Raw genomic sequence first — 16,137 nt, 5'->3', positions numbered from 1 at the left:
CAAGTGTAAGTATGTAGTTACTATTTGTAAAGTGCTTTGTTAATAAAAAATTTAATAGTTTCGTGTCGAACTATCGCGTCAACAAGGATGCGTTTCTTGAATTGTTGAACGTTGTTGCTCCACATATAAAGGGCTCATCAATTCCTGCGCAACTACAACTGGCAGCCACACTGAGGTTTTTGGCGGAAGGTGGCTTCCAAAAGGCAGTGGGAAAGGATGTTTGCATAGCAATGGGTCGGAGCACAGTTGCAAAAGTCGTAAAACGTGTGTTGAACATTTTGGAAAAATATATTTGCCCAAGGTGGATCAACTTAATTATGACAACAGAAGAGCAGAATCAATCAAAAATACATTTCCATCAAAAATTTGGTATTCCCGGTGTTATTGGTTGCATCGATGGTACCCACATACGGATTACAAAGCCGCATAAATTTTACAACAGAAAGGGATGTCAATGTTGAACATTTTTATTTCTATGGAATGTAATATATTTTCCTAGCCTCAAGAAAGGAGTGTAACGATCAACGGTTAATTAGAAAAATGCTTCCACAAAAAAATATTTTGTTAATTAGGTTTTGTAGGAAATTGAATGCTCTAAAATATGGTCTCTAATGATTTTTTCGTAAACCCAACCGTTTAAAAGATATTAACGGTTGAAATTTGACTATTTTTGGAAAAATTCTTTTTTTCTTATTAATTTTATAACTCAATGAAAAAAAATTATTATGAATGATGATACACATAGTTTTGTAGGAAATTTACTGCTCTATAAAAATGGTCTACTACGATATTTCGATTAAGTTAAGCGTTTACGAGATATTCATCGTCAAACATCAATGCATATTAGGGTGAATCAAAAAAAAATTATTTTTTTTTCGTTTGGTACCCTGAAAAATGGGTTCCTAAACAACTCTAAGAAAACCTCTCCAAAAATCTATTCATAATAATTTTTTTTCATTGAGTTATAAAATTAATAAGAAAAAAAGAATTTTTCCAAAAATAGTCAAATTTCAACCGTTAATATCTTTTAAACGGTTAGGTTTACGAAAAAATCTTGATAGCTTTTTGTGAAGAGCAATAAATTTCCTACAAACCCACAAAAACAAATATTTTTTCAAGTAGTTGGCAGTTGGAAAAATAGAAAACCGTTAGGCGGAGGACCTTCCCGTTACAATAAAAACTCATATTTGGAGAGGCTTTCTTAGAGGTGTTATTATTTCTATGTACGCACCCTATTGTACATATTTATTATTTAATTATTTCTTATATTTTGGTTATTTTTTTTTATAGATATGTGATTATAATATGGCAATAAAGGCAGTTGATGCTCGCCGACCTGGCTCGAGTCATGATGCCCTTATTTGGAGTGTAAGTAGTGCTCGTTCATATTTTCAATCCTGCTACGAAAATGGCATACGTGGCTCTTGGCTTTTGGGTGATGCTGGGTATGCTCTTCAACCTTATTTGTTCACTCCATTCAGAGATCCCGAAATTGGGACACCTCACTACATATTTAATCAAAGGCATTCTTCGGCACGCAATGTTGTAGAGAGAACAATTGGCGTTTTAAAAAGCCGGTTTAGGTGCTTAGCTCGGTGTCTTCAATACCAGCCACAAAAGGTGGCGCAAATAACGAATGTTTGCTGCGCTTTGCATAATGTTTGCAAACATTACAAAGTGCAAGAATTAGTTGTTGCAGATCTTGTTCCCGAAGAAAATGAACTTGCGAGTTTTGAAATAGTAAACGATGCCATACATGACAGTGAAGCTGCAATCATTAGAGAAGAAATCGCGAATCGCCTTCACTCACAAAGTTAAAAAAACATAAATAAAAACAATAAATGTACAGGCATATAAATTTATGCGTTAAAATAAGCGTTTATTTATTCCAAAAATTCAAAAACTAAAATAAAATGAATTCAAAGCAAACAAAAACTTGTTTATGTACATATCTATACTCGTATATTCTTTCTACGGCTGTTTGTTACAGTAATTTTGTTCCGCAAACACTTTAAACTCGGCAATTTCAATTTCTTTCAGCTTTAGCTCATTGTCTTCTTGCCGTAACTTTTCCATCTGGTAATGATGACGCATACTTTCAATGTTTCCTTCTTTTAAGGTCACAGTAAGTTCTTTAACAGCCTCGCAAAGTGTAAATAAATTTGTGTTTTTGTTTTTGGTTTCCTCCAAAATTTCTTTCAACCCATCCACTACAGCTTTCATGGCGTTTGTCTGTTCGCTGATGTTTGTCATGCAGTCAGCTACAGCGGGTTCCCGCCTGCGAGACCGCCCCGCAGCGGCGACATTGCTAGTGGAGTGAAGAGGCTCTTCATCATCGGGAGTGTCAGAAGCTGAGTCTTTCCTCTCTGATGGAACACCAAAGCTCTGCGTATTAGGCACGCCTTCTACCACTGTATATATGCCGCATAATTGGGCAATCGCGTCTTCTGTCGGAGTAAGGACATGCTTATTGAACGGTCCTCCCCCGGTTGCTCTGGCCTCGGAAGTATTATGCGCCACTTTCTTTCTGATAAAGGCCTTCCAGTCCATCCAAACCTGTAAAAATATTTACAATTTAAATTACTTTGATAAGTTTTATTTGTTTGTTAACCTTTTTCCAGCCAGATACATCTTTTTGGGGGGGACCATTTTTATTTAAATCTGCCACTAAATCTCTCCATAGCGCGTCTACTTTTATTTTGTCGCCTTTGACAAATCCTCGGGCGATATTGCTGTGCTTCTCCATAAATTGAAGAAGGATTGCTTCTTGGGTTGCATTCTTGTGTTTGCCCCTTTAAAAGTTGTTAAAGTACGTGTTAAAACTACAATATTTTTAATTTTTAATTACTTACATTTCTTTTATACACCAAATCCGCAAATTGAAACTGATGTGAATGCTAACCGAATTTTTTCTTGTGAATTCGTTTTCCAGAACATGCGTATTCACTCGGAATTCATTTTAGAAAAAGTGTGGAATTGAAATTGTGAAAGTGAAACACAGAACACCAAATGCCGGATTGAAAACGAATTTTGTTTGATATTCACTCGGAAGTATAGATCATCTTTCCGCAAATCGTGTTAATAGTATTGAAAGCATATCAGGGCCATCTAAATTAAGGGGCTATACCAGTCTGACACTTTTTTGGTTTTTCGATAGTTTATATTTTCAAAAATTTCCTATGAAATCGGCAAGGTATCGTGAATAGTTTTTGAATGGCAGCGTTCTGAAGAGCGAACGCTCGCAGGGATATATATAGGTCGTTAGTTGAAGCTTTAAACGCGTTTTTCACGAAACGACATTTTTCAAAACCGCTGAAATCATAACTCAACGAGAAATTGACCGATCGACTTTATACTGAAACTGAGTATTCTTGAATATATTATATATATATTATATTATTTACCTAAAAAACCGACGCTTTATTTCAGAACTACGCCATTTTGGTAATTTTTAATATTTTTCAAAAATCATACGTCATTGTATACGAAAAACCTTTATCTTTAGTAACCTTTTTGAATTTTTTTGTTTCAGCTGTTCATTCGTCCAGAATCATGTCAGCAGTTAAGGAACTTTTTTTGGCACCTCCGAACACAACACATAACTTCGTTATTTTCCAATAATTTTTGCAAAACAAAGATCTTAAAATATAGCTGAAAATATACCTTATATATCCAAACATTTTCGAAACATTCGGTAGAGTACTTTCTTTTAAAAAAAATGCACGAAAATCGCATCATTTTTCATGAGTAAGACTGGTATAGCCACTTAAAACGTTTTTCAACAGTAAAGGCAACTGAACGCCAATCATTAAGTTGATTGTTAGATTGAATATACAACGTCATGTATTCTTTCGCGAATCGAAGCCGTGTTTCCTTGCGTAGTTCATTCAGAGTGGGTTTTTCTTGATTTTTAAACGCTTTGGTCTGTATTTCTGATTGTACGCTGAACAGTTGAAAGGCTTACTTTTACTCCGGCTAATTCCTTAATCTTAGCTGCAGACTTAGTCGAATTTGAAGTAATTCTAAGAATTTTGCGTACTGATTGTTGAGATAGTGCTTCTCCGTATGCCTCTGGATCCTTTAAATATCTATCAATGGTTCTGAAGCTGCGTTTTATCTGTTTGGCAATGTTTCGATTGTATAGTCCTTGGGAGTGAAAAAAGTTTACTTTTTCACGTTCCAATAAGCTCAGAATAGCAGCTTTTGCCATTTTTACTTTAAATATAGCTCGAAAACAATATATTTGTTTATTTTTAGTACTTTCTCAATTGAAAAAACTTCACTTCTTTACGGAAGACAAAGAAATGTAAAGTGCGTCTATTTCAATGATCAAACAAAAACGCACGTGATTGTCATAGACGTTTCTGGAATCTTCGAATGTACAGTTATTTTTTCGCAAATATACCAACTATGAGGAAATATTTTTCGGACAAGATTCGAACTTTGATAAGAAAAGCATGCCACCATATGACCAAAAATTGCCCAAGTCAAAGCAAAACTGTCCAAAGCCAGTGCTTAGTTGACTTTTTACCGCAAATATCGGTCTATGTGTGATTGAAACTCACAGAGATCGGACCAATATTTCCTTAGCTCCAATATATTTAATATAAAGATTTTCGAAATTCCGGGTAGCTTTGTATCGCATATACTGGTATCGGTCAATATGTGAGCCATCTTAATAAAATTGAGGAGCATGTTTTTCTTATAACGGTGCGTAGTTGTGCTTGCAATGCATAAGATCCGCTGAAAACTGAAGGTACTTCGCTGATTTTAATCCTTGCAAGTTGCAAGAGTATGGAATATTCTGTTATATCATTATGATATATATATACTTAACTTCTAATTATATGAGATATGTATAATTCTCATATAATTAGAAGTTATGTATATTTAAATAGGCATTATATTTTTTGGTGAAGTTTCTCTTGATATAAAAGACAAATCTTCTTAACCAAAAAAAAAAAGAATTTATAAAACAAAATCTTCGTTTAACTTCTAACTATTAATTATAATAATTCACAGAATCGTTTTCTTTTCTATGAGCTGAGCGCATAATTTTATTTTCTGCATACAAAATCCTCAAGTACTCTCAAATATCTTCATAGTGATGAGTGCATACTTTCTTCAACTCAAGATAAAGATAATATAATTTTTCTATAGAAAACAAAATACAAGGCATTATATTATTTTTTTATAAAAGAAATAGTTTGAAAAGCCTCTCTGAAAGCTTACTACTTATAAGAAATAAAAAATATAAATAGTAGTGATTAGTTTCAAAAGAAAACTTTGAAAGAAAGCCTGTTGACCTAATAACGCCACTCGACTTATTAAAAAACGCGAATAGCAAAAATTTCCCAAACTAATTTCACTCAAATACTTCACTTCACAAAGTAAGTCCATAAGTATTTGTTAAGTACTTGGAATATGTGAAAATTTGTTTAATGCAAACAAAATTGGAAGACAAAAAATACTTTTTGGGAACAAAAAATACTTTCAAGCCACTCAAAAGCTTTTAGGAATTAGTTTTTCAAAATAAAAACTTTTCACATTTTAAGCAACTAAGTGTGTGCGAAAAAAACACTCGTAACTAAAACAAAAAAAAAATAGTTTTATTTCTGCTATTTGCTTATAGGCCAGACATTCTAATGCAGAAGTGCACTCAAACCGAATGCTTTCACGGAGATACTTTTTCACTCGAAATTAAATAAATAACTGTGTTTTTTTTACTTTCCAAAGTATGTGCGCTAATTGACTGAAACTGTGATTTTCCAACAAAAAAACTAGAAATTGAATGAAAAGTGTGTCAACACAACTTGATGAGTGTCAATTAAATAACTGAGTTGCGCTAATTTCGATTGCGAATGGGGGGAGAGAGCAGTAAGTGCAAAAAGTAAATCAGCACAAGCACGCTAATACCCCTATGAATGGCACGAATGAGGGTATATGTAAATACCTTGCATTTTTGAGCGCGTAAAAGTTGATAGAAATATTCACAAATAAAAAAATATTTAATTTCAGATATAAGCACTTATGAGTGTGTGTGTGTTTAACCGCAGTGACACCAATAACGAGCGACCACCGCACAAATAGAGGCTTACTTACAACTGCCCTGTAGAAATTGCATACTTCCATCGGCTATTGAGTTCTAAGCAACAATTATAAAATCTAATTCATGTGGAAGAGAATTTAGTACGTGATTTACCAGCAGAAAACTACTCTCTGCTACCTTTTTTGGGGTTCGATACTAGAGAAGGGGGCTGATCAAAGATCGCACTTGGACTATTATATTTAGTCCTGTGTGAGGCCATAAAAAAGAAGAGCTCCTGTGTTCGAACTTATAAATTAGCAAAAAGCTTACTAGCCAATACAAATTTGCACAAGCGTTTTATTTCCATTCCCGCCAGTTCTGTGGGTTGTCTGATGGTATGCGCTCGCAAGTGTTTAAGTTTTGACCTCCCAAACGCGGTACAGTCAAGAAGGAAGTATTGAGTTGTCTCCACCCCATCTTTTTTCATACAGTTTCTGCAGATGGCGTGTGGTAAGATTCTCAGCCTTACTACGTGGACGCCAATAGGACAGAAGCTAGCCTTGCTGAAGGCAAAGAGATCACTAGATCTATTGCGATCGATCTTGGGCCAAAAGACTTTTGCGACAGCGCATGTACTGATGGTGGTCCAGTGCTAACCAAGCTCCCGCAAAGCCCAGCTATCTATTAGTAGAACACAAAAGAATACAGAACCACCGACTCGCTCCCATTCTACTCATAGCGGTTCTAGGGTGCCTTTTCTTGCTAGCTCAACAGCTTTGCAGTTTCCTGCGATTCCGCTGTGGCCTGGCACCCATACCAGTATTATCACAAAGGCACTCGCTGCTACTGTTCGTTCAATGGCTGCAATCTCGGCCTGGAAGACACTGCAATAGTCAAGAAGTCTGAAACTGGGGTTGATAGAGAGCTCCTGACAGTAAACCTCTCCACCAACTTCCCTCCCATGTTGGTGTTGTTGTGGCGACAGAATTCTGCCGAGTTGACAGTCCTTGGCCGGATAAAAAATCCGGGTCCGCTCCTGTTCCGTAGACCCGACTGTCCCTCTCCTCCAACGGCTTCTTCCCACACACAACTCTCTCGCCGGTATATGGGTAGAGAAGGAGCCGCCAGAGTTCGGTTTGGTGACTCCATGATCCAAGTGATCCGGTATGAAGTCAAAGTATGTGAGGATTTCCGAGTGTTCAGACACGTGTTCTTTCTTCGACTAGACTCTCTGAGTCTGATGGCGACTTTCGCAGCCACACACCTTCTGGCTATGTCCACGGGCAATATGTGCCAGATGGCGTTAAGTGCCATGGTTGGAGTGGACCTTACTGCACCAAACATGCTGATGAGCGCAGCCCGTTGAACGCTCTCGTGTTTCTTTTCTAGAGCCAAGTTCTGATTTTCCTACAGGGTACTTATAACTTTTTATTCCACAAACAGTTCCGTGCGCGTATCTACTTGTCAAGCGACAGTTTCACGCGCCGCAAAATTGTTTTTGTTTTCGAGTGTTTGAAGGACACTGTGAGTGAGTGCTTGAAAGGGGCTGGGGCGTGCCGGTGGTGGACTCTCCGCAAAAGGTGTTGGCTGACGACGGTGTTCATGCGAAATTTCTTGATGATTAACACTTTACGCTTTGTTGCCTGCAACATGTGCTCCGTTGCTGGAAAACAACAATTTCGCGCGCGCTCACACACATACACACACAAGAGTACATACACCAGACGCTGTGTAGATAAGTGCATGCTCACCAAAAGTTTTCAGCGCACGCAAACCCACACATATGCAACTACATGTTTAAATATACCTACATATGCATGTAAGTATGTGTGTGTTGTTGTTGCAATAAATGTAAGCGCAAATTAATATTCATGTTGGCAAACGGTTAGCACGAAGCTGTTGCTCTGCGCTGCGGATCGCGCGCTGCCAAGCCGCTTTTGTCAGACTGTCGTAAAATGTTGCCGCATAACGGTACATTTATGCAACATTTAAAATGAATGCAAAATGCGTGTAAACAGGCAACAACAACAAATGTGTCGACACATAAATGCGCGGCACACACAAGCACACTCTTTATATCTGCTACAGATAACGTGTATAACTGTAAAGCCGTAAAGTTCTCTGAGTGTGCAACCACATATATTCATACATACATATGTATATAAAAAAAAAAACATATGTATATGTGAGCTCATGTTTTTATACATATTGCATGTGTAGATAATTCTTAATACATTTTATCATAAAACTTAAGTAAGTAGGTAAGTATCTGCTAACTTCCACTCATTCACACTTTATGCGAGAGCATGCATTTTTATTGCCCAATACCCCGTCCGTTAGTCCTCAACCGCTTATCCAAAAATCGCCCATTTGCAACGCAAAAAAAATTTTGAAAACAGTAGAAGGCCCTCGTACGCATGGAATACTAGTACTTCTCCATCACAACACCAGGATATGGAGAACCCGACTCCCCAGTTGATGACGATGGAGCAGACGCTTCATTGCCAGACCATGAAGAAGTTCGAATAGATATTAACCCTTTTTGTATATATTTGTAAGGCAGTGGGTAAAACCACACCTTTCTAACAGTCCTAACATATTTTTCATTGGCTCTTTACCAACTTGTTAAAGTTTGGGAGATAGACTTAAATATAAATTTTGAACTCAAGAAAAATTCTTTGAAATTTCTGTGAAGCGAAAAATAACTCAACTACAAAAACACAATTTTTCGGAAACCAAAAAACTGATGCAACAGTCAAAATCATCCAAACTTCTTTATTTTGTTTTCAAATTTGCTAACCTTCCTGCAAAGTAAAATAAAAGTACGTCACCAACTAAAAAGTACACCAAAATGTAAAGCAATAAACCGGTATAAAAAAAGCGAAACGTGACTTACCCATTTCAAAACTTAAAGGTAGGTATTGATGAGATGCGAAGGCAGCGGTGGAAGGTGAGTAAGTCATGTAACAAGTTGTGCGAATTGTGTAATTTCTGTGATTGAGTTCACCTTGAGCCAAGCGCGCGAAGATGTGAAGCGAAACACGTCTGCGAATTTACACACACAGACATACAGACAAACATATTTATAGTCAATGAAGGCGCGGGAAAAATCTCACATAATTGTCTGCAAATTAATCGAGAACTTGAATTCAATGAGTCATTGTCAGATCTCGAACTCGACGCGTGTGAATGACATTATTCACAGAAGCGTTTTTATGTGAAGAAGTTTTTATGTGCTTATGTTTATCTCACATTCTTTACGCCAGTGCTGAGTATTAGCAAAGAATAAAGTATCGATTATTTTAATTGATATCGATAATGTGTGATATATTCATGAAATAATATGTGGGTGAAAGTGAAATATTAGATTTCTTCGTATATCTTAATGCGCCTAAGTGTAGACAACTTTTTTGTTTGCTAGGATACCGTATGGAATGACTTGTCGCATTTTACGTCAAGAACTGAAGCCGCTCGACCTTCCCAAGCGACATTGTTTCGCTCTCTGGGCTCTTGAAAAATTCCAAAAGGATCGAGCCAAATTTTGTTCAGCGATGAGACCCATTCCTGGCTCACTTCTGGCTGAATGGGTATGTAAGAAAGCAAATTTGCCCCATTTGGAACAAAGAGCAAGCTGAAGAGATCCAAGAACTGTCATTCATCCGGAAAAAATAACGATTTGGTGCAGTTTGCTGGCCGTTGGAATCATCGGTCCATATTTCTTCAAAAATAATGCCAAAGAAGACGTAACCGTCAATGGTGACAGTTATCGCGCCATGATAACCGACTATTTTATGCATGAAATTGAAGCTCGTGAAATCGGCAACATTTGGTTGCAACAAGGAGTCGTCACTTCCCACACATCGCATCTATCAGTGGATATATTGAGAAAACACCTCGATAAGTAGGTAATTTCACGTTTTGGGCCGGTTAATTGACCGCCAAGATAGTGTAATAACACACAGTTAGACTCTTTAATGTGAGGATAAGTAACGTCTAAAGACTATGGAGCAAAGCATCACGATAGTATTCGCCAATTACCAGTCGAAATGCTTCAACGGATGGACCATCCGCGACGTAGCCGCGGCCAACATATCAAGGAAGTAATCTTCAAAAAAAATAATCTTCTCAATTCACATTTTTTGCTTAAAGCATATTTCCCTATACTTTAATTAAAACTCGAACTTCTTTTGCATGCTCTTAACAGTAAATTAAGAGAAGCTTAAGCTTCGAGAACACTACTTCGAAGAAACTAGACATTCCAACTGAAAGAAAAAGGTATATTGTATGGTAACTATACCAAATATCGAAAAAAAGATCCAAACTTCCGATAAATAATATTATCGATTATTACTGAAGTCGATAGATTAATCGATTATTGTTATAATAAATCAGCGTCTTGTAGTCGATAATTAATCGATTGATCGATAACTATTAACTGACATTGATCGATAAATATTAACTGTATTTAAACTTCGCGAAAAATATTCTATACGATCATAAACAAATGCATCTCCACGCCTGTTAGCACGATTCCCACGCTTCGCTAAACAAATCTGACATTATGCGATTGTCAGAGGCCAACAGCCATTACATGTTGCAGCTCACACGCATATACATATGTACGTATGCATACATACATACCTATATATATATAGTGCTATAAAGTAGCATAAAAAACAAGAAACACTTTGCATGCCACACCAGGAAATCAGTTGAGTGTACGGCCAAATCAGCAACAACAAAAAGCAGTCAAACAGCGCCTCAGCTGCCGAGCACATACTTATCATATATACATACATGTGTATATGTAGGCGGGTGCATATTTGAGCTTGCTGATTTCATCGCTGCTTACCGTATGCTGTTTGTGCACGTAACCGCAATGTGGCATGCGCACAATACCACAACATTATAATGTGCCACACCGCTGCTAACACACCCAAGCGCTGCCAACATTTACATATTTACACACAAATCCGTCCTTGTGGCATACTTTTGTTGTTGTTGTTGTATGCCTTTTAATTATTTCATTTTATTTACTTTTATTTTATTGTTAAGTAAAGTTGTTATTTTTTTTAATGAATTTGTAACATTTGCAACATACAGGTGCATGCCACGTCATGCCTGATGAATCGTGGCTTCCGACACATGTAACATTTTCACCCTCGCTTTTTCAGTTTTGTTTGGTTTTGTTGCATACATTTTTTGCAGGAAATGCCTTTCTTCAGGAAATTAATCTAAAACCGGGGGGCGACTAGACAAATTAATGAAATGCAAAGAAATTCTTAGATCCGCGCCGGACAACAAATTTATTGCTATGACTCACACGGATAGTTAGTCACAGTGCATGGATTTTCTCAAGAGTATTTATTATTATGTTGAGTAAATTCAATATTTCAAGTGAATAATTTAAGTACAACAGCTCAAGTTACACAGCCGCTTGCATATTTTTGACAAAACCCATCATCAATGATTGAGATAAAAAAATCGGTACTCAGTCGGAAGCCAAATCAGCGAGTGAATGTTAGATGGAGTCTTGGAGTTTAATTTAAATTTCGCGCGAAAACCCATTAGTCGAAATATGTTTTTGCTAGGTTTATATAACTGCCAGTGACGTCTGTGCCAAATGCCACATCAAAGAGGGTCGAGTAGGGTTGAGAGCGCGTTGACCTTCGAACTAATTCCAGAATGGCCATCAACATCAACTGACGATCAACACGTCAATAAAATGAAAGAATTTGTGCTTGAAAATCGACGATTTACAGTCAGCTTCCAACTGGCTTCGTTGGAATATCTGAAGGATCAGTGAAAGCCATTTGGAAAGATTATTTGTGCCTAAGAAAAGTAAAAGCACGATTGATTTCAAAATTACTCAAAATTACTGTGAAGCAATGCGCTCCGACTATCAGGTTATCATGAGACGTATTAGTACTGGCTATGAGTCTTGGATCTATAATTACGATCCGCAAATAAATGATCAATCAGCCGAGTATCGTGGTAAAGGTGAGCCAAATTAAGGTTATGTTAACAGTTTTCATCGATTCGATTCGACCGGCCAAACTGTCAACAAGGCATACTAACGGGTTTTTCAATAAGAGCGCTACAAAAGTTCTTTTAAATAAAACAAAAACGGTTTGGGATATTTTTTGCATAATCACCACGGGAACTCTTGCAAAAATCCAGACGCTGAACTCAATTTTCCACGGTTTTCAACCATATATCGGCCGATATTGCTGTAATTTCATGTTCGTTGTTCGTACGAAGTTCATCAATCGTCGCTGGCTTGTTGGCAAAGGCCATAGACTTGACGTAGCCTCACAGGAAATAGTCTAAAGGCGTCAAATCGCACGACCGAGGCCGAAAATTGACTAGGCGATTTCGTGAGATAACACGTTGACCAAACTTTTCAATAAATCGATTGTGACATTCGCTGTGTGGCTTGTGGCGCCGTTCTGTTGGAACCACATATTGTCTAAGTCCACATCAAATACGATTCGGGCCAAAAATATTCGGTTATCTTTGAACGGTAGCGATTCTCATCCACAGTAACATGCCGGTTTTGATCATCACACCAGAAGTACGGCCCAATGACGTCGCCGGCCCATAAACCGCACCAAACCGTAATTTTTTCGGATTGCAAAGTTGACTCGTGGAGCAAGTACGAATGTACTTTCACTGGAAAAGAATTTCATTGATATACCAAACCGTTTTATTTAAAAAAAAATTTTGTAGTGCTCTTATTGAAAACCCAGGTCCAAGTCACGAGCCAAATTTTAATAATTTCGACTCGTTGATGGATCGTATATCTTTCCATGATGAAATGGCAAGCCTTACTGAAGAGAAATGTCAAAAGAGCGGAAAAAAATATGGCGTCGTTTGCTGTCCTTATCAGTCTATTTTTATAACATCCCCAATTGAAAAACCCCATATTTGAGTGTTATGCGTCGTTCGCGCGAAGCTATTCGCAAAAAGTGATCGGAATTATGGGCCGACAACTCTTGGTCGCATACTGCATTAATTCTTTGTGAGTTTTCGCCATATTTTTCACCAGTATCGTGCCGCAACTACCGTAATGGCCTGATTTAGCTCCGTGTGACTTCTGGCTATTCAGCAAACTCAAACTAAGGACCCTACATTACTGGTACCAAGACGTAGGTTTATGAATATGCGATCGATACTGCACGAACATCTAGCGAATGGCGCTCCAAAAATGAAATTAAAACGAGTTGAGGATTATAATCAATGTGTGGACAATAGCACTAGCATTAATTTAATAATGATTGAAAATGAAGTGTTTCTTTGTCGGCACAAGTCAATTTTGAGAAGTTGGTCTCTATGTCTGTATAGGGTATATGCGAACTAGTCCCTCAGTTTTTGAGATACACGTACTTTTCTCCTCCAGAAGCAGCGCCATTATCGGACTATAGCATATAGCTGCCTGAACGATGAAAAATAAGTTTTTGTGCGGATAACTTCATATCACCGATCAATCACTTTTGTTGACCCTAATAATTATCTGCAGTGTTAGTTTGTGCAATTTGTTTGATATTATAATGTGATCTCTATGTATGCCGTGAATATATAATCAATTTCCATGCCTCATGAAATATCGCCAATTAAGCGAAGCTACAAAAGCATACCAATTTAATGAAGAGCAACCCAAAAATATGCCAATTAAATTCTGCTTTTCTTAAATCTTTTAACCGATTCTCATTTTCATTAAGGCTAACAACGAGTTATATGCTTTCCACCACAAAGGCATTTCGGATTAATGCAATTATAATTTAAAATGTGAAAACCATAAACAAGAATTTTCATAAGCCGTACCAACACACATACCAACGCATATTTTTATTACGATTGAGAGCAGCAGCAGTTCCAAAGACACACACACACACACAGGAATCATTTGTTAACATTTTATAAATTAAAGCCTGAGTAAATTCCAATTCAACCAGTTGCATTCATTGTACATAGTACATAATGTATTTATGTATTGTATATATGCGTGTATGTACATATGCATACTTATTGAAGAAATCGTATAACTGTAAAGAATGTGCCTTCTCTAGGTCATATTGATGGCTTAACTGCATTTACAAGTATCATTATATAATAACGCTTTATAAATGTTTATACATACACATACATACATATGTACATACGTGCATACAAATAAATAAGTAATATTAACTGCAAAGGCCACAGCGTTACCCAGTGCCTCACAAGCTTGTGTACTCATCCATTAACTCACATGCAAGTGTGTGCGTTTCTGCATGAGCGCGCGTGTGACCTTCAAAATCACAGCCTCCTCGAAGAGGCTGAACCGCAACCAAATCACTTAAGCCGACACCAGCATACGGAACGCACTTAACGGTAGGTGTGTATCGCAAAGCAAGCTCTTAATGATGGAACATGTTGTCGGGCGAGCGTAAAGCACACAGGCAAATCACGAAGCACGCCCTTTTGTGGCTGAGTGGTTTTTGCATGAGGTTGTTTTTTATTTATTTACATTATTTGTTTTGTATTAATTATACCTTTGGTTAGTATGCTATGTGATGCTTCAACATTGAGATGTTGGTTACTTATGTTGGAGTCTGGTCAGGGCAGCTTAAATTTTAATGAAATATAATTATACATAGAGCCGCACTCTATACTTTGTTTTTTTATAGTTATATTTCACATTTTAAAATATTCTATGGCAACCTTGTTCCAACTTTCGCCACACTTAGAATTAAGCTTTTGTAAACCTTTTTGCTGTCAAACTGATACTTTTTAACATCTTTTTGCTGCCTTATAATGAATCCATTTAAATTTTGTCAATTAAATGGAATATTATTTGTATCTAAATGAAAAAAATGCAGGATGGAGTCATGAGTAGAAGTTCACGCAAGTAAGGAAAATTCTCTTAGTGCCATCCCTTAAAAGTGACTAGATTATTTTACATATGGCTCAAGCAGCTCATGACCTAGAGACCAAGTATCCTCAGCCAAAGAACACCCGATTGAAGATGAGATAAAGTGAAAAGGCGAATCATCCTTTAACAGGGTTGTGCGCTGGGTTTGGGAAAGATCTCTTTGGCACAACAGTCAGTAAAGTCAGCTTCCATGAGGAAACATCCCCAAATGGGTTGAGGCTGATCGACTTCGCCGGAGCCCGAAATAAGGTTTTCTGTAGTACTAGATCCCAGCATAGGAAAATTTTCAAGCTGGCTCCGAATCGAAAAGCCACCAACCAGATCGATCATGTTGTGATAGACGGAAGACACATTTACAGTGTTTTAGATATACAAACGTACAAGGTCGTAACATCGACTCGGACCACTATCTTGTTGCAGCCAAAATACGCTCCCGCCGCTGTGCAGCAAAAAACGCACGCCAGTAAACGCAAAGAAAGTTCGACGTTGAAAAAATGCAATCACAATAGACAGCCGAACGATTTTCTACTCGACTTGCACTCCTGCATATAATGACTTACTGAGAGTAGTGTGTGAAAGATTAAAGCGCACCGTAAACAAACCGATTGGACCTTATCAGTGTGGCTTTAGACCTGGAAAATCAACAACCAATCAGATATTCACCTTTTCGTAGATTTCAAAACTGCTTTTGACAGCACGGATAGAAGCTGCGTTTATGCCGCTATGTCTGAATTTGGTATCCCCGCAAAACTAATATGGTTGGGTAAACTGACGTTGAGCAAAACAAAAAGTTCCGTCAGGTTCGGGAAGGACCTCTCCGAGCCGTTCGATACCAAACGAGGTCTCAGACTCCCTATCGTGCGATTTCTTCAACCTGCTGCTGGAGAAAATAATTCAAAATGCAGAACTTAATCGAGGAGGTGCAATCTTTTATAAGAGTGTGCAGCTGCTGGCGTATGCCGATGATATTGATATCATCGGCCTCAACACCCGCGCCGTTAGTTCTGCTTTCTCCAGGCTGGACAAGGAAGCACAGAAAATGGGTCTGGCAGTGAACGAGGGCAAGACGGAATAGCTCCTGCCATCAAACAAGCAGTCGTCGCACTCACAACTAGGCTCCCACTGTTGACAGTCATAACTTTGAAGTCGTAGATAATTTCGTCTATCTTGGAACCAGCGTAAACATCACCAACAA

The 16,137-nt window shown here is 37.7% G+C and overlaps 2 protein-coding genes across 4 annotated transcripts in view; both read right to left on the bottom strand.

The window, feature by feature from the left end:
- Positions 1-16,137, bottom strand: part of LOC126760409 (protein obstructor-E-like) — a 241,426-nt gene that overhangs the window by 166,650 nt on the left and 58,639 nt on the right. The gene's annotated exons all lie outside the window — the stretch shown is intronic.
- On the bottom strand, positions 1,964-3,027 carry LOC126760410 (uncharacterized). The gene is made up of 3 exons (XM_050476015.1): positions 2,853-3,027; positions 2,612-2,792; positions 1,964-2,556 (listed from the first exon to the last, which is right to left on the bottom strand). Coding segments are annotated over exons 1-3 (768 nt in total). The 5' UTR covers positions 2,855-3,027; the 3' UTR covers positions 1,964-1,971.

This window comes from Bactrocera neohumeralis, chromosome 5 (assembly GCF_024586455.1).
Source record: "Bactrocera neohumeralis isolate Rockhampton chromosome 5, APGP_CSIRO_Bneo_wtdbg2-racon-allhic-juicebox.fasta_v2, whole genome shotgun sequence".
Lineage (NCBI taxonomy): Eukaryota > Metazoa > Arthropoda > Insecta > Diptera > Tephritidae > Bactrocera > Bactrocera neohumeralis.
Note: the sequence above shows the minus strand (reverse complement) of the source record. Positions and strands in the feature narration are given on the sequence as shown.

Excerpts from the sequence above, each read along its gene's own strand:
- LOC126760410 (XM_050476015.1), bottom strand. Across the intron at positions 2,557-2,611 it reads ATGTATCTGGCTGGAAAAAG|GTTTGGATGGACTGGAAGGC; the intron begins GTTAACAAACAA and ends ATATTTTTACAG.